The 18,963-nt window shown below is 45.6% G+C and overlaps 2 protein-coding genes across 2 annotated transcripts in view; one reads left to right on the forward strand and one right to left on the reverse strand.

Moving 5' to 3' along the window:
• LOC141148175 (uncharacterized) overlaps window positions 1-2,437 on the forward strand; it is a gene marked incomplete in the record, with an annotated part of 36,446 nt that extends 34,009 nt beyond the window's left edge. Inside the window, 1 exon segment of the mRNA XM_073635371.1 lies at window positions 2,231-2,437. Coding sequence (XP_073491472.1) covers window positions 2,231-2,290 — 60 coding nt within the window.
• A 348-nt stretch (window positions 2,438-2,785) lies between these two features.
• LOC141148176 (uncharacterized) overlaps window positions 2,786-18,963 on the reverse strand; it is a 42,634-nt gene continuing 26,456 nt past the window's right edge. Inside the window, exons 3-4 of the mRNA XM_073635372.1 lie at window positions 14,699-14,772; window positions 2,786-8,134 (exon numbers count right to left, since the gene is read on the reverse strand). Coding sequence (XP_073491473.1) covers window positions 7,758-8,134; window positions 14,699-14,772 — 451 coding nt within the window. The 3' untranslated portion in view covers window positions 2,786-7,757. The remainder of the gene's footprint in view (window positions 8,135-14,698; window positions 14,773-18,963) is intronic.

Genomic DNA, 18,963 nt, shown 5'->3' on the forward strand with positions numbered 1-18,963 from the left:
ATTTGGAAATTTGGAAATTCGGAAATTCGAAAATTCGAAAATCCGAAAATCCGAAATTTGAAAATTCTGGAAATTCGAAATTTGGAAATTCGTATTGCAGAAATTTGAAATTCGGCAATTTGGAAATTCGAAATCCGGAAATTCGGAAATTCGAAAATTCGGAAATTTGGAAATTCGGAGACTCGGAAATTTGAAAATTGGGAAATTGGAAATTCGAAAATTGGAAATTCGGGAATTTGGAAATTCAGAAATTGGAAATTCGGGAATTTGGAAATTCAGAAATTGGAAATTCGGAAATTGGAAATTTGGAAATTTGGAAATTCGGAAATTCGAAAATTCGAAAATCCGAAAATCCGAAAATCCGAAATTTGAAAATTCTGGAAATTCGAAATTCGGAAATTCGTATTGCGGAAATTTGAAATTCGGCAATTTGGAAATTCGAAATCCGGAAATTCGGAAATTCGAAAATTCGGAAATTTGGAAATTCGGAGACTCGGAAATTTGAAAATTGGGAAATTGGAAATTTAGAAATTTGGAAATTCGGAGATTGGAAATTCGGGAATTTGGAAATTCAGAAATTGGAAATTCGGGAATTTGGAAATTCGGAAATTGGAAATTCGGAAATTTGGAAATTTGGAAATTTGGAAATTCGAAATTCAGAAATTCGGAAATTGAAAAATTCAGAAGTTCGGAAATTTCAGAATTATCAAATTTTTCGGAATTAACAAATTTGTCAAAATTTGTTCAAAAACAAATTCGGAACTAAACGAATGGCACATGTCTTGTTGGCATCATGATCTGCACCTTATCCAATCAGATAATGCCTTGTATTCATTTCTCTGACTGGTGGTAGCGCCAATCAAGTGACCCCCTGTGGTTACTATGCAGAACTGCAGCTGCTGAAGCCAGAAGACCATTGCTAATACCAGTAGCATTAAATACTACAATGATTACACAGCTTAAACAGGGATTGCTCAGGTACGAGGTATGAATACTTGTGTTAAGCTGGACCAATGTATCTATGCTATAAAAATCATACCTAGGGTTCAGCTTTCAGTGCTGAGGCCTGCAAGAAGCATACAGTTCAGGGGTAATGACTTCTCATAGACTTTACATGCTGGATGCTTATTTCAGGACAGTAACTCTGAAAATAATAAGGCCAGAAACAGCCAGGCAGCTAGCATTTTCAGACAGTCAGCAATGGCAGCCTTCAGCCTTGTCTCAGTTAGGGCTGCCACCCGTTGGGGCTTCACCCGGACAGTCCAGGTTTTAAATTGTGTGTCCAGGTTTTGAATTGTGTGTCCGGGTTTGCAATTGTGTGTCTGGGTTTTGAATTGCATGTCTGGGTTTCAGACCACCGGATACCCGGACACAGCATTCAGAATGGACTGTGGCTTCCCAAGTAACCGAGTACCACAACCATCGAGTGCATGAGTGTGCACACGGGCCCCACCCCCCATACACAGACAGGAGAGGAGAGAGGGCTTGATCTGTTCCTCCCCCTCCCTCCCCTACCCCTCTGTTCACCCACCCACACACCGATTCCCCTCATTCTGTGCCTCAGGAAAGGGTTTTTTGGGATGGAAGTTTGAAGCTCAGCAACCAGCAGATACATTGTGGATGAAAGGTGTCTATGTCTGGGCCTCCATTCTCGGGTGAGTGAGCTCCCCATCCACTGTCTGTGACTGAAGTCTCCCTCCTCCCTCCCATCTATCTCCTGCCTCCTCGTGAGTGAGTGCACTAAGGTAAGTGGGACTCAGATGTGAGGGGTGCCCTGTGGACTATGATGTAAAGGGGGGCTTTGAGAACCCTAATTTAAGGGGGAATCCTGGGAACTCTGATGTAAGGGGGGCTTTGAGAACCCTCATTTAAGGGGGAATCCTGGGAACTCTGATGTAAGGGTGGCTTTGAGAACCCTAGTTTAAGGGGGATTCCTGGGAACTCTGATGTAAGAGGGGCTCTGAGAACCCTAATTTAAGGGGAAATGCTGGGAACTCTGATGTAAGGGGGGTTAGAGAACCCTAATTTAAGGGGGAAACCTTGGAACTCTGATGTAAGTGGGAGGTTTGGTGAGCAGAAACTCCCTTACTTTAGAGTTCCCCTTGGCTTGAAGAAAAGGTGGCAACCCGAGTCTCAATAACAGCTCTGTTTAATTAGTTTGTATGAAAGCTCCTCACATGGAGGAACCAAAATGAATTCTGGATGACTTCCTGTTGTTCTTTTTTTCTAGGTATCGGAGTTGTTAGTTCAGATAGTCCTGTGTTCTCCATACACCCTGGTGGCTTTATGATTTCACGACCAATGGACAGATCACAGGAGACGCCATGATTTACTGGAAAATATAATAAAAGAAACCTTCTCCTTCTAGGTTGCCCCCAACAACCTTTACGTCCACCCTTGTAACCAAATACTTACTAATAAAGTTTTCACAAAAATAGTTCTGTTTTTATTGTTCGATGTTTACAAACTGAAATTTGTTTTTGAAATGTACTGTTAGTAGAATTTGCTTTGGATTACCATAGGAGGGAACATTTTACATTTCCTTTTTAGGATAGATGTGTATTTGATGACTTTTATTTTAAGTTATTTTGTAAAAATGGAGTAATAAAAAAGAAAGTCTACAATAAATGAGTACACAATTCACAACGCTTGCTGCAAAGTTTTTGAAGGCTCTTTTGACACTCTTGTCGTTTCATAAATGTGCCACTTTGATAGTCAGGTTTATAGCTTCTAAAATAGTAACTCCAATAAAGAAACAAATAAAAAAAAAGACGTAGCCATGTAATGAAGGTAAAGAGTTTTTTAATACTATTATTATTATACATGATTTATATATTATTATTATTAGTAGTAGTAAACAGGATTTATATAGCGCCAACAGTTTGCGCAGTGCTTTACAACATGAGGGCAGACATTACAGTTACAATACAATTCAATACAGGAGGAATCAGAGGGCCCTGATCGTTAGAGCTTACAAGCTTACACGTGTTGCCCCCCCCCCCGGTTGGTGTCCGTCTGTCAGTCTCCATCCCCCCCACCAGCCCCGCACTTACCCCATCTCTTCCTCCTCCATGGCGGCGGCTTCGTCCTCAGTGGCTTCCTTCCTCTTTCCCTTGGCGGCCAATATCATTGCTTCTCTTCTCGGCCAATTGGGTTGACCCACTTCCTGATTGGCCGGGAGGAGAAGCTGGAAGACAATAGCGAGTATTAATTTGCTATTGTCGCACAACTGGGTGGGCTAAGGGTGCATTGGTCTGCGCCCCGAGCCCACCCTTTTTTGAAGCCTATTAGAGCCTCAGGCTATAATCACGTGCTTCTAAAAAACAAACAAACATTGGAATCTACACGTCCAGCGCCCTACATGTAGATTAGGGGCCAGATGCATGGATTAGGGTGGGCACCCCTAATGGATGGGCCTCCACTGCTAGGGTTTCTCCTGAGGTTGCTAGGGGTTCCTCCAGAGGTTGCTAGGGGTTCCTCCAGAGGTTGATTGGGATTCCTAGGGTTTCTCTAGAGCAGTGGTTCTCAACCTCTCTAGTGAACCCTTAATAAAATTTCCCAAGTTGTGGCGACCCCTAACCGTAAAATTATTTTCATAGCATGGGTTGTCAGCACCCAAGGCAAGACAAGTAATTTGCGCCCCTAACCCATGGACATTTAGCGCTCCCTGAGTCCCTTCCACTCTTACAGTATTAAAACCCCCTATTGGTACATTTTAGGATGTACCACTCTTTCTCTTTGTTCCCCTTTCTTTCCCTTTTATCTCTCTCTATTCCAATTTTTTTCCCCCTACTCTCTTCTTTCTTATTCTTTCTCTTATTCTTTCTCTCCCTTTTTCTTTGTTCCTCCCCCTCTTTTCCTCTCCCTTCCATGTATTCTCTATTTTTATTCCTTCTCTTACTCCTTGGTGGGGGGAATGGGATGAGTGGCAGTGCTGGGGGGAGTTCTGATCATCCGACTTAGGTGCTCTTGATCAAGGTCATCTGCTGATCTGAGAACTGTAGTGGGGACTTTTAATGGCAACTATAATCACAGGTAGTGTTACTCACTGTGTCTCAGACTTCACTGTGTCTCCGGCTTTGTGGTGTCTCATAGCAGAAATCAGGAGGTAGGGTCTCCTCCAGCCCCTCCCACTTCACATTCCTCACCAGTCAGCTGACCTCTAGTCTCTGCTCCCCCAGCCATGTCGTGAACTGAATGGGCAGCTGCAAAGAGGCTGAGTGGGCGGCCGCGGGCTCCAGGGACAGCCCTGCTGGGCAGCCACAAAATGCTGGGAGAGCGGTGCTGGTATCAGGAACAGCCAAGGATTTGGTGACCCCTGGCAAATCATCATTCAACCCCCGAGGGGGTCCGGACACCCATGTTGAGAACCACTGCTCTAGAGGTTTTTAGGGGTTTCTAAGGTTCCTCCAGAGGTTGTTAGGGGTTCCTAGGGTTCCTCCAGAGGTTGTCCAATGGCAGCACAAGAGGCAGGAGGCATACGAGCCTGTAAACACAGCAGTTTGGCGTGACGTACGGGTACACCGCTGACCCTGGGGGAGCCACCCACAAGCACTAAATGTACTGTTGGCAGCCAGCAAGTGATTAATGGAAACCTGTCATAAAAAACACTAGTGCTTTCACAGATAGCATCCTTCTAAAAATGAAGGGGGCTGGCTGTCACGCTGATCTTCTGACCTTAGAGTTTCTGACAAGAATCAAGCATGCAGCCAGTAAAGTCATGGTCTGCATACTTGTTCAAGGTTAGCAGCTTCTGAAAGAGGCCAGCATTGACCACCAGTATGGATGGGTGTACGGTTTGGCCGAAGCATTGGTTCGGGCTGAACATTTGCCTGTTTGGTTGTTCGCCAAACACCCTGCAATACACTGAGCACTGCACAGTGCATTCTGCACTCTGATTGGGTAAAGCTTTGCCCAATCGGGGTGCAGTGTAAGCTGGTTGTTAAGGACCGAGGCCGGGAAGCTGGCCACCGCATCCTTAACAACCGATGAATCATCAGCTGTCAATGGGTTTCCCCGCTGACAGCTGAATAAAAAGAACAGTGCCAGTTAAAAAATAAAGAAAAAAACAGTGTGGAGTCCCCTCCCAGTCAATACCAGGCCCTTCAGGTCTGGTATGGATTCTAAGGGGAACCCCACATCAAAAAAGAAAATCCATACCAGACCCTTATCCTAGCATGCAGCCTGGCAGGTCAGGAAAGGCGGGAGACAAGCGAGTGCCCCCCTCCTGAACCATACCAGGCCACATACTCTCAATATAGGGGGGGTAATTTTAATGTCATTTTTTTCTTTATATATGTTAGTTTTGCTGCAACAGGTTCCAAACTGATGCACCACTTTACAGGCAGACTAAGGGAAACCCCATGCACTAGTCTAGCGACCGAGCGAGTGCCCCCCCTTCTAAATCATACCAGGCCACATGCCCTTTAACATGGGGCGTGGGTGCTTAGGGGCAGGGGGGCTCTGCCCCGCCTACCCCAAAGCACCTTATCCCCATGTCCCTGGGGGGTTGTGGAGTCTGCGGGTGAGGGGGTTTGTCAGAATCTGGAAGCCCCCTTTAACAAGGGGGCCCCCAGATCCTGCCCCCCCCATGGGAATGAGTATTGGGTACCCATTCACCAAAACAGTGTCACAAAGTAATAAAAACAAGAGACAAAAGAGTTTTTGACAAATCCTTTATTAAAAAATTGTGTCCCTCAATGTAAATTCATCTTCATTCACGCCGGCCGCTGCACCGCTGGCCCAAAAAATAAAAACACTCCGCCTTCTTGGATGGCCTCCCGCTGTATGCCTCATCTGCGCTTTGACAGTTCTTATATAGGTAAGGGATAGGGTCACCTGGAAATGTCACCTGGTGGCCCCGCCCCTCGTAGCATGACAGGTCTAAGCATGCACCAGTCTGTGACGTCAGAAGGGGGTGGTGCCACCAGGTGAAGTTGCAAGGTGGTCTTGCCCCTCACCTATATAAGAACTGTCAAACCGAGAAGGCATTCAGTGGGCGGCCATCCCAGAAGGCAGGGCTTTTTTTTTTCTGGTCGGCAGGCGGTGTGATTGACGATGCATTTACATCGGGGGCACATTTTTAAATTTTTTTAATAAAGGCTTTGTCAAAAACGTGTCTCTTGTTTTTATTACTTTGTGACACTTTTTTTGTTACTCATTCACTTAGGCGGGGGGGCAGCAGGAACCTGGGGGGCTTCCAGATTCCGATAAACCCCCCCGCCCACAGACCCCCACAACCGCCGGCCACGGTTGTGGGGATGAGGCCCTTGTTCCCATCAACATGGGGTGAAGGTGCTTTGGGGCGGGGGGCAGAGCACCCACCCCCCTATGTTGAGGTCATGTGACCTGGTATGGTTCGGGGGGGGGGTGCTTGCTCATCCCCCCCTCCTTTCCTGACCTGCCAGGCTGCATGCTCGGATAAGGGTCTGGTATAAATTTTGGGGGGGGGGACTCCACACCGTTTTTTTTTTTTGGCATGGGGCCTGGTATAGACTGGGGGGGGGCGCTCACAATGTTTTTTCTTTATTTTTTCCAATAGTTGGGGGCTGGCAATTGTAACCACAAGTCATTTTAAATGGGATTTGAGTTTTTTCTTTAGAAATGTCAGTGTGCATGGAGCCGGCAGTAGAGGAAGCATGTGTGTCTGCACAGTAGAGCCACATAAGCCGATGCATCCTATATAGCGTCGGCTTCTGTCACCAAATGCACTCCGTCTGGAACAGCAACAGACAGACAGCGATACTTGAATTGAAGACGGTTATTAACTGCATCCGGACCGCCCCCACGCAAGGGCTGCCCCATCAGCGTGAAATCACATACCTGTACGTGATTTAGATTTCCGGGTCTGGGGCGTGCACACCGCATGCCGCCGCTGATTGGACACAGCGGGAGCCAATCAGCGGGTCCGGTCGGATCACGGAAAGCGGATCTCTGTTCCAAATTCCATGACAAGTTGTACCTTATTGTCGGCAATGGAACCGTTCAAATCAGTGCGACTTTTTATGGTGCCACACCGACTTGAAAAAAAAAGGTTCACTGCACTGTTTTTGCGATTTCGGGTGCGACTTGCATAGACGTCCGTGCACAAATTGGCACAAATGTCAGCCGAGTAGCGCCTGAAGTTGTGCTGACCTGCTGCTTTGAAATCTTGCTACTTCACTTGAAGTAGCATGATTTAAAAGTAGCATCAATGTGCACTCTTTGATCGCCCCCCTGGTGTTAACCCCTTCCCTAATGTGTTATTGGTACAGTGACATTTTTTTAGCACTGATCACTGTATTGGTGTCACTGGTCTCCAAAAAGTGTCACTTAGGGTCAGATTTGTCTTCCGCAATCCCGGCTAAATAAAAATAAAAAATAAAATTCCGGTATACAGAAGAAGCTATAAGTTTTGCGCAAAGCAATCAATATGCACTCATTGGGATTTTTTTTTTTTTGCCAAAATACATATTGGCCTAAATTGATAAAGAATTATGATTTTTTTTACATTTTTTTATTGTATGTTTTATAACAGAAAGTAAAAAATATTGTTTTTGTTTTTTTTCAAAATTGACGGTCTTTTTTGTTTTTAGTGCAAACTCTGTAAGAGATGCCAATCCCTCGGATGGAGCGTGGGATTCTTGTAAATAGAGGGTTGGAGATCAACTGGTAAAGGATTTGAAGGTTCCTTTGTCTCAGATTGTCTCAGATTGGCCAGATCCAATGGGAATCCTAGTTTGGGGGAATCAATCCACTGATCTGTACTCATCAATATGTTACAGTAATACACATTTTTTTTTTGACCCGGGTTCTTTCCTCTCTTCCTTCATTTTCTGGCGCATGATGTCCTCTTTGATTTTTTCTTTCTCATATTCAAGCACGGCCTCGTGGATGTAGTTGAGCAGGAATTTCTTCCTCTCTCTCCGGTCTTTCTCTGGGTCCCTTGGTAGACTCAGACGGAATGTAACATTTTCCAGGGCCATTTGCAGGATCCTCAGGATGTCAGTGGTTTTTCCCAGAGTTTTCACATCGCTGTCCATCGTGTAATTCTCAATGGCGATCACGTTCTTCATTCCCATAAGTCTGAATTTTATCTCTAACTCAGAGAAATCTTTACTGTTTTTGTTGGTGAGAACAATGATGGCGGCAACTCCTGAAAAACAAATTCATTTTGGTTTATTTTGGGTAGTTCTGGGGGTCAAAATCCTTATCAAGGATTTTCTTTTTTTGTCTTCCTACCAGTGGGGAGATTTTCCTTCATTTCCTGTGTAGGAAATCTCTCCGGAGAAGGGGAAACCCTCTTTTAGACAGTTTTTCCTCAGAACACGTGTTCCCGTTTTTGCAACCATTCACATCTGTGCATTGCTGTGCACTATGGCACAGGTGAGTTCTCATTTGCTGTATATGTACATTGGGGGGTGGCATTCAGAATGAATATCACAACACATACAGTGTAATCCTGTTCAATGACATGAGCAACACATCCATCCCACTCTCTAACCTTGTGTGTACTCGCCCTAAAACACTAAAAAAGCAGCTTCCAGAGTTCTACCATTATACTCAAATAGTCCAGTCTCTAACCTCCCAAAAATGGATATCTTCAGAGGCGTAGCTTGAAGCTTGTGGGCCCTGATGCAAAAGTTGACCTGGGTCCCCCACTACTTTCACCGTGTGTGCAGATACATCCACCGCACGTCAAGATACTCGAAGTGGCTTAAGAGTTTAGAGTTCCCAGAGTTCCTCTTTACATCAGAGGACCGGGATTATCGCTGGAGAATCAGAAGACAGGGATTATCGCTGGAGAATCAGAAGACAGGGATTATCGCTGGAGAATCAAAGGAAAAGAACCCCTGGCTGGTCACTTGGCAGAGCACCCTTCCCATCCCAGCACTGTATACAGCCCCCCCCCCCCCCCCCACAATACACAGGGCTGATATCATATTCCTTTACACACAGTCTATCAGCCTTTACAGGGTGTATCTGGCTTTTATGTTGCCCTTCTGACCTGTGAAATCCCCTGGTCAGAATGGCAGTGTAGTTGCAGTAGGCAGATACTCCCTGTGCAGATCTTGGCTGACTGGCTGTGTTGTAAAGGAATGTGATTTCAGCCCTGCGGAGGAGGAACAGTATAGAGTGCTGTAATGGGAAAGGGTCCCAGCAGCAGGGCATAGCATGCAGGGTGGAGGGGGTAGTCAGTGGGCTTTGGGAGGGGTGCAACTTAGATCTGGGGAGCAAAGCCATGTGACACAAAATCTGGAGCCTGCAGCCCTTCAGGGACCCCCCCCCCCCCGAGGAGGTGTTAGGGAATTTGTTTTAGCAATTTCTGAAGGTTTCTCTGTCAGTGTTGGGGGAAGGTCGCCCCCCAAAGGTGTGTGTCTTTTCCCCAGTTGTCAGGGAAGTGGGGTAAGTAGACATCCCTGGGTTGGGGGTACAGAGAATTCCAGCTGGTGACTAGGAGATACTGAGCAGTGTCATACCTCACCAGTGACATTGGTCCCATCGTGGCTACAGGACAGCACTCTCCTCCTCTTGCCTCGCTGAGGTCGGTTACCATTCCATGTTGCCAGAACACAGCATAGACACTTCCCCATCCTGGGCTGTTCTCACCTCGTGCTCCTCTCCATTCAGGAAATGGCTCACAGCTTCTCCCCAGCCAATGGGAACAGAGAGGTGCGGACTGTGGAAGGCAAAGTAGAAGCCCAGTACTGGAGCGTGCCTGTGGGGCCCTAGGGCAGATTGGAGCTGGATCGTGTGGAGGATATGATAATATGACAGGGAGGGGTTGTGATTGTCACCCCTGCAACCCCTTATGCTACGCAAATGGATATCCTATCTCTATTCTACCATCTATTGAGTATTTATGCAAATGAATTGACAAACACTTGGGCCGCATATGTAAAATGTACAATGTACTCACCTCTCTGGACATCAAGCTTTTCCTATATGGAAAAATGGGAGTAAGACATTGGAGAAACACTTGACTTGATGGAATGGTATAGTTTGGTACAGCATACCTTTAAATCTATAATCAATACCTCATTAATAGAGACTAATTACAAACTGTTTCTGAGGTGATATATGGTTCCAGCTAGGATAGCCTTGTGGGTCCCGGGAGCCTCCCCCCAATCATTCAATGTTGTGGTCAGGAGGGTTTAGGTTTACACATATGCTGACCTGTCCAAAAGTCAAAAGATTTTGGATTCACGCCTACAATCTTATATACACTCACTCTAGGGTCAACCTCATTAAATCCCCACAACAGGCATTACTCGGCTGTCTAGTGGGGGGGAGTCCAGAAACCCACAAAAAGATTGATAGCATTTGTTTTTAGAGCTGCAAGACTCACTAAAGCTAGATTGTGGAAATCCTCCGCAGTCCAGCTGCAATTATTAAAGGCCAAGATATCTTGGGTTATGATCAATAAACCTCTTTCCCTGCTATTTCATGATAAGATGCCTTTGTTTGAAAAAAAATGTGTGTTCCTAGAATCCAATACCTAACAGGCGCTACATGCTGAATTAGAAACATCTCTACTGGGTTTGGTGATGGTGCTAGCCTCTACTGCCTTTCTTTACTCCCTTCTTTCCTTTATTTTTCCTTGTTCCCTGCATATTTTGAGAATCTTCTTAATCCACAAATGGTGGTTGAAGGTTCTGTACTGTATATGGACAATTCCTTGGAGTTCTAATGGGTAATAGATCATCTATAGAAGCAGAATTTCTACCGCTACCATATATATGACAGCTGCCCGCTGTCACTGGATCCTAAGGAAGCCCATTTGCTTGTACCCATGGCGTCCCTAGGAACCACTGACTTCATTAATAGTCCCCACCCTTTGAAGTCTATGACATCATGGAGAATCCCTACCCTTTTAACCCCCTGACATCATGGAGAATCCCTACCCTTCTAAGCAAAGGGACGGTGATATTAGTGACATCATTGTCCAAATATGGCCACTAGCTCTATTCCCTTATAAAGTTGATAACAGCTTGGAGAGCTGGCATTCAACTAAGTGTACCATCGGGATCATTTACATGTGCCGAGTTGCTGTTTTCTTTTTTAGCGAGTCAATGGGTGTCAGACATTGTGACTCAAGACAAATTTACAAAATGGGACATTTTTTAGGAGATTTTTATTGTTTTCCTCCCGGATCCTGTGTTGTATGATCTCCTCCCGGATCCTGTGTTGTATGATCTCCTCCCTGATCCTGTGTTGTATGATCTCCTCCCTGATCCTGTGTTGTATGTTCTCCTCCCTGATCCTGATCCTGTGTTGTATGATCTCCTCCCTGATCCTGTGTTGTATGATCTCCTCCCTGATCATGTGTTGTAAGTTCTCCTCCCTGATCATATGTTGTATGTTCTCCTACCCGATCGTGTGTTGTAATTTCCCCTCCCTGATCATATGTTGTATGTTCTCCTCCCCGATCGTGTGTTGTAATTTCTCCTCCCTGATCATATGTTGTATGTTCTCCTCCCCGATCGTGTGTTGTAATTTCTCCTCCCTGATCATATGTTGTAAGTTCTTCTCCCTGATCCCGTGTTGTATGTTCATCTCCCTGATCCCGTGTTGTATGTTCATCTCCCTGATCCTGTGTTGTAAGTTCTCCTCCCTGATCCTGTGTTGTATGTTCTCCTCCCTAAGAAAGGATTTCTCAAAAATACAAGTGTGTTCATTTTTAGGCTGCAACTTTCTTTTGTATCCCATACTCATTCATGTAGAAATGGGCAGTACCTGGGGAACCTCCTTAATATTAAAGGGGGCTTCCAGATTCTGATAATCACCCCATCCACAGACCCCCAACAACCACTGGCCAGGGCTGTGTGGCAATGAAGCCCTTACTCATCAATATAGGAACAGTTTTCTCTGCTGGAGGCTCCCTCCTGGCAAAGCACCCCACCCATGTTGAGAGCATGTGGCCTGGTATGGTTCAGGTCTGATATGCATTTTAGGGGGGGGGGGGTGCCACACAATTTTATTTCATTATTGCTGTAGGATGTACTACAGCGTATATGACATTTACAAAGGAAAAATTAGGTATGATAACCCTTCAGTAAACCCTCTTGTAGTATATGTGTGCCCTTTCCTTACCCATGGAAACACATATGTTATGGCTTATTGGATGGTGAAAGGTTGTGATATGCATATAGCTTCTGTCCTCCCTAAGGATCACACACTATCTACTGTGGGGCAATATAAGAGCAATAATAGAATGGTATAATTTCTTTTACATTGAAGGGATACTCCCTGAGACACTTCCAAGTGTTTCACAGAGTCTGAGGAAGCGGGATATTTGGAACCCATGAAACGCGTTGTCGCATAAGTGTTGACATCCCCCCCAGCTACTGTCGATTAGGATTTTGAAGTCTTCTGATGTGACTACAACAAAGGATGGATATATTCTCAGAATAGGGTGGAAAAGCCAGCGTTATACTGTGAAATGTGTTTTTAAATCTTACTTTTAATACTTTGTAAATACATTTGTATAATGTTAATAGCGTTGTAAATTATTATAGGTATGTATATTGTTAGGCACCTATCAATTTCTAGGATGTTCCTTTGTTTAAAGTTGCAGAGATGTTGCTGCCTTTCTATGTGTTTCCAGCAGTACATATTTTTATGAGCCCCCCAGCACTTATCCAACCCCCCTTGCTAGCTCTAGCTCTCTCCCCTCCCAAAGTGTCCCCCCAGCACATATCTGACCCCCCTCCTGCTGCTAGCACAAGTCCTCTCTCCTCCCAAAGTGTCCCCCCAGCACATATCTGACCCCCCTCCTGCTGCTAGCACAAGTCCTCTCTCCTCCCAAAGTGTCCCCCTAGCACATATCTGACCCCCCCTCTAGCTGCTAGCACAAGTCCTCTCTCCTCCCAAAGTCCCCCCCAGCACATGACTGACCCCCCTGCTAGCTCTAGCCCTCTCCCCTCCCAAAGCATCCCCTCAGCACACATCCACACAGCACACATCCAAACCCCCTGCAAGAACTAGCCCTCTCCCCTCTCAAAGCACCACCAGGCACATATCTGGCTCCCTTCCTCCTAACACTAGCCCTCTCCCTTCCCAAAGAGTCCCCCCCAGCACATATCTAACTCCCCCCACCCCCTGCTAGCACTAGCCCTCTCCCCAGAATATATGCAACCCCTGCATTTTGTACATTAAATATTTCTGTTCACTGCGGCGCGCTATGCCTGCTTGTGTCCGTATCAGATCTAATTATTGTTCAGTTCTCACCTGCACCACAACTAGACTGCAAGACCCAGGGACTGTGGGATATATACATTTACTGGCCACTATATTAGGTACACCTTGCTAGTAGCGGGTTGGACCCCCTTTATTAGGTACACCTTGCTAATAGCGGGTTGGACCCCCTTTTGCCTTCATTCTTGGTGACATAGATACAACAAGGTGTTGGAAACATTCCACAGAGATTTTGCTCAATAGTGACATTATAGCATCATTTAGTTGCTGCAGATTTGTCGGCTGCACATCCATGATGTCAATCTCCAATTCCACCACATCCCAAAGGTGCTCTATTGGATTGAGATCCGGTGAGTGTGGAGGCCATTGGAGTACAGTGACCTCATTGTCCAGTAGTGAGATGATTGGAGCTTTCTGACATGGTGCATTATCCTGCTTGAAGGAGCCATGAGAAGATGGGGACACTGTAGTCATAAAGGGATGGACATGGTCACCAACAATACTCAGGTAGGTTGTGGAATTTAAACAATGCTTAGTTGGTACTAAGGAGCCCAAAGTGTGCCAAGAAAATATCCCCACACCATTACACCCCCACCACCAGTCTGAACTGGTGATACAAGGGAGGATGGATCCATGCTTTCATGGTGTTTACACCAAAATTCTGACCCCACCATCTGAATGTTGCAGCTGAAATCCAGACTCATCGTCCACATTTGGTGAGCCTGTGTGAATTGTAGCCTCAGTTTCCTGTTCTTAGCTGACAGGAGTGACACCCAGTGTGGTCTCCTGCTGCTGTAGCACATCTGCTTCGAGGTTGGGTGTGTTGTGTGTTCAGAGATGGTAATCTGCATACCTTGGGTGTAACGAGTGGTTATTTGAGTTACTGTTGCCTTTCTATCATCTGGAACCAGTTTGCCCATTCTCCTCTGACCTCTGACATCAACAAGGCATTTTCCTCCACACAACTGCCGCTTACTGGATATTTTCTCTTTTTCGGACCATCCTCTGTAAACCCGAGAGATGGTTGTGCGTGAAAATCCCAGTAGAAATACTTGGACCAGCCTGTCCTTCGCCAACAACCGTAACACGTTCAAAGTCACTTAAATCCCCTTTCTTCACCATTCTGATGTTTAAACTTAAGCAAGTCATCTTTACCACGTCTAGATGCCTAAATGCATCTAGTTGCTGCCATGTGATTGGCTAATTAACAATTTGTGTTACCAAGCAATTGAACAGTTGTACCTAATAAAGTGGCCGGTGAGTGTAATTTCTTCACAGGAAGTGTCAGGTCACACACCACAGACAGAGTTCATGCATTATTATGTGCAGTGCCATGCCTTATGTTCAACACAAACTGAAACTGAAAGATTTCCCAAAGGCTGTGTGTACAGGGTGAAAAAGGACACCGTGTAACTACATGATCAATGCACGCCTTATGCAGGTGAAAAAAAAAAAAGCTGCAGGTAGAAAGGGTTACCATTTCTTTAAGCAGCCCACTTACATTAGTTAAGAGGCTATTTACCTGTCATATCTTCACAGTTCTTAAGAAAAACTTCCACATCCTTCTGTACATGTGGTTGAAGGTCATATGAAGCACTGAAAAAAAATAGGATTATTTAAAAACAGCTTACCCGTAAAATCCTTTTCTTGGGAATACATCACGGGACACAGAGCCTTTGATAATTACTTAGTGGGTTAGATAGTCACCAGCAGGTGATTGGACATTAGCAACCCTAATTACAAGGCGAGTTCCTCCCCTATATAACCCCTCCCATATGGAGAGTACCTCAGTTTTGTAGCAAAGCAATACGGATCCCCACGTATAATCCCGAAGAGGGGCGGGAGCTCTGTGTCCAGTGATGTATACCCAAGAAAAGGATTTTACAGGTAAGCTGTTTTTAAAAAATCCTATTTTCTTGTTCATACATCACGGGACACAGAGCCTTTGATAATTACTTAGTGGGATGTCCCAGAGCAATGGCCAAATTTGAGGGGAAGGAGACACAGATCAGAAAACATAGACCGCCAACAGACAAGAGGACCTATACTGCTGCCTGCAGCACACTGCGCCCGAAAGCGGCATCCTCATGCCCTCTTACATCCACCTGATAGAATCTAGTGAATGTATGGACTGAAGACCAGGTTACAGTCTTGCAGATCTGAGCCATGGAGGCCTTGTGATGCACTGCCCATGAAGCACTTACTGCTCTAGTTGAGTGCTCTTTAACCCTTTAACCTGAAAAGGAGGAATCTTCTTCTTTACACCATAAGCCTGAACAATAACCTGTTGAATCCATCTAGAGATACTGCATTTTTAAGCTGCCTGAACCTTTTTGGGGCTTTCTGGCAGAATAAATAGACGATAAATAGACGATCAGTCTTTCATGCCTCTCTGCCCAAGAAAAAATGTGATTCACCTCTTTTTGGGCATCCAGATTCCTGGTGCCCCCTTGGTGATTGATATAGGCCACTGCCGTAGCATTGTCGGACTGTATCCGGACCGGACAACCCTGCAACCTGTAAATCCAGACCCTGAGGGCTAGACGAATTGCCCGAATCTCCAGAATGTTGATGGGCAAGAGCTTTTCGGCTCTGGACCATCTTCCCTGGGTGGAAGCTTCTTCCAGAACCGCTCCCCAGCCTATTAGGCTGACATTTGTGGTTACGACTTTCCAAGTAACTGGAACAAAACATTTTCCTAGCAGATTTCCTATTAGATTCTTGGTCAGCAACCACCAATTGAGGCTCTGGTGTACCTATGGTGATAGGCACATTGGAAAATCCAAGGCTTGAACGCTTTTGTTCCAGGCAGAGAGGATGCTGCTCTGTAAAGGCCTTGAGTGAAATTGGGCATAAAGGACAGCCTCGAAAGAGGCCACCATTTTCCCTAATAGTCTTATACATAGTCGAATAGAGGGATTTTTCCTTGCTATGACTACCCAGACCAAATCCTTTATGGCTTTGGCTTTTGACTATGCCCAAATACTTTAGGAAGATTTTTCTAGATTGAGAACCCAGCCTAGGTACTCTAAGTACTCTACTGTGCTGAGCACATTGCGGTCTAAGCGTGCTACAGACTGTTCTACGAGTAGCAAATCATCCATATAAGCTGTCACTGTTATGCCCCGAGCCCCTAGTTTTGCCAGGGGTTGGGTTAGAATTTTCGTGAACACTCAAGGTGCAAGACCGAAAGGTAGGGCCACGAATTGGAAGTGGCGCTGATCCACCGCAAACCTTAGAAATCTTTGGTGAGCGGGAAATATAGGCATATGTAAATATGCATCTTTGATGTCTATTGATGCCAGGAGTTCTCCCCCCTGAAGGGTGGAAACTACTGAGCGGATTGACTCCATGCGGAAAGAACAAATGTCTAGAAACTGATTCAGGTCTTTTAGATCTAGAATAGGTCTGACATCCCCGTTCGGTTTTGGAACCGTAAAGAGGTTAGAGTAGAACCCTGAGCCTTGCTCTTCTGGGGTCACTTCTATAATTACCCCTTGGGATAATAGACGTTCTAAGGCCAGAAACAAGGGCCTCCCCTTTTCTGGATCTTTGGAGACTCTTGACCTTAGGAAACGAGATGGCGGAAGCTCCTGGAACTCCAGCTTGTAGCCCAGAGACAGAGTGGAGGCTACCCAATTGTCCTGAATCTCTTCCCGCCAGGCACCTGCAAACTGCAGCAGCCTTCCCCCCACTCGGCCGAGCGGGGGTGCCCCTTCATAGGGAGGCTTTGGGGTTCTGTTTAACAGATCTTGGACCCCAGGACTTATTTTGTCCTTGGACTTGGCCCTGGACTTTTCCCCTAGTATTGAACTGGGGAGGCTGTCGCCACTGCTTTGAGGTCGAGGCTCCAGGGGCTGGGGAAAGAATGTCTAAATGAGGGACGTTTATCCTTCTTTTTAACCGGTAACAACGTGGTCTTACCCCCGGTAATCTTCTGGATATATTTGTCCAGATCATCCCCAAACAGGCGTTCCCCATAAAACGTGAACCCAGTCAAATATTTTTTGCATGAAGCCTAAGCTGCCCAATGCTTAAGCCAAAGGGACCTGCGCATGTGTACCAGCAGGAGAGTAAGGTGGGATGCTTGCTGAACAGAATCCATAATGGCATCAACCGCAAAACACAAGGACTTAGGAAGGTCTGCATAAACCTCGACCTCCTCAGTGGAAAGGAGGTTAAGCACCGGCTTTATTTGTTCCTTGAGGAACTGGCACATGCCGATTGCTGCGACCACAGCGCCAGCCATAGAAAAGGAGGCTTTAAATAAAGTATCCAGCTTTTTATCCGTTGGATCTTTGAACCCCTGAGCATTATCCACAGGACAGGTTAGGCTTTTATTCATACAAGAAATAGCTGCATCAATTGCTGGCACCCCCCATTTCTTGGTGAACGTTTCCTCCACCAGATAAAGCATGGAAAACCTCTTAGGAGGAGAAAATAGTTTATCTGGGTGACCCCAGTCATCATACAACAATTTCTCCAGAAAGGGATGAATTGGGAAGGTATATGCAGCCTGTGGGGATTTCTGGGATCCCAAGGAAACAGAGGATATGGCAGCCTTAGCAGAGGGCAATCTGTATGTGGTACGCACCAACTCAGTATAATATTGCACCTGTACTTTGAGGGCCTGGGAGGCAGAAGAGAGCTTCTCCTCTTCCCCTGAATCGTCCGACTGCTCCCGATCCCCATCCCCAGATAGGGATATTTCATCATTATCAGAATGCTCATCTGATAGGGAACCCAGAGCAGAGGGAGGGGATCTAGACCTTTTTCTGCTACTCTTTAAGGAAGCTTTGATAAAAGTAGTAATCCTTCCTTCTAAACCATCCAATGCAGCCTTCATATTGTCTTCAGTGACATACAAAGGGACTTTAACATTGCAAGAGGCTGTAAAGCCTGACAGTGGCACAGACTCATCCTGTGAGGCTCCCAGTTGAAGTCACGAGCGGTGACGTAACGCGTAGGGCGTGGCCGAGAGCAGACGAAACCGGAAGTCAGTAAGGAGGCGCCTCAGACGCCGCTCCTCAACCTCTTTTCACTTTTATGCTGTTTTTAATTATTCACAATGTAAGAGACCTCCTATATTTTCAATAAATAGTCATTTTAATTAACATACTACACCATTGGAGGCATCTTTCTCTCCCTTTCCTGTTCATACCACCGGACTGGTGGAGCCCAGGTGGGCAACCCCTCTTTGTTTCCATATCTGATAGGCGCTTTTAATCAGGAGAACCGCTACACCACCAGAGAAGCCCTACCTGAATGGCACTATATTACACCGAACAAAGAACCTGTTTTGATGCCCATATTTATTCTATCTAAGGTGAGAGTCCAGAGAGCCCGGTGTCACTGGATCACTACAATTTCAAAAATCACTATCACCTCCCTTCTCCATTATATGATCCCAGTGGAAAAAGCACAATATAAACTCTTTTTTAAATATTGATGCACAATATAAACTTTTTATTTTTAAATATTGATGCACAACAGCACTTTTGATGATCACCCATTTATTTTAATATGGAGCACTGTTATGATGTTGCACTGTATCTACACTTATAGAACACATTTTATTCATCTATAAATTGTATTTACTATACTTTGAGGTGATAGATTTGAAGCACGAAATCACTTTATTATTATTTCATCCTGTGAGGCTGCCTCCAGTCTTTCAGGGGGGGGGGGGTGGTGGTATCCTGCAGGCATGTCCAGAACCCCTAGATCTAGGCGGTGATTTCTTAGTGCCTCTTTTACCTCCCCCTGAAGGCGTCTTACGGGGAGACA

This window comes from Aquarana catesbeiana, linkage group LG06 (genome assembly GCF_042186555.1).
Source record: "Aquarana catesbeiana isolate 2022-GZ linkage group LG06, ASM4218655v1, whole genome shotgun sequence".
NCBI classification, from domain to species: Eukaryota; Metazoa; Chordata; class Amphibia; order Anura; family Ranidae; genus Aquarana; species Aquarana catesbeiana.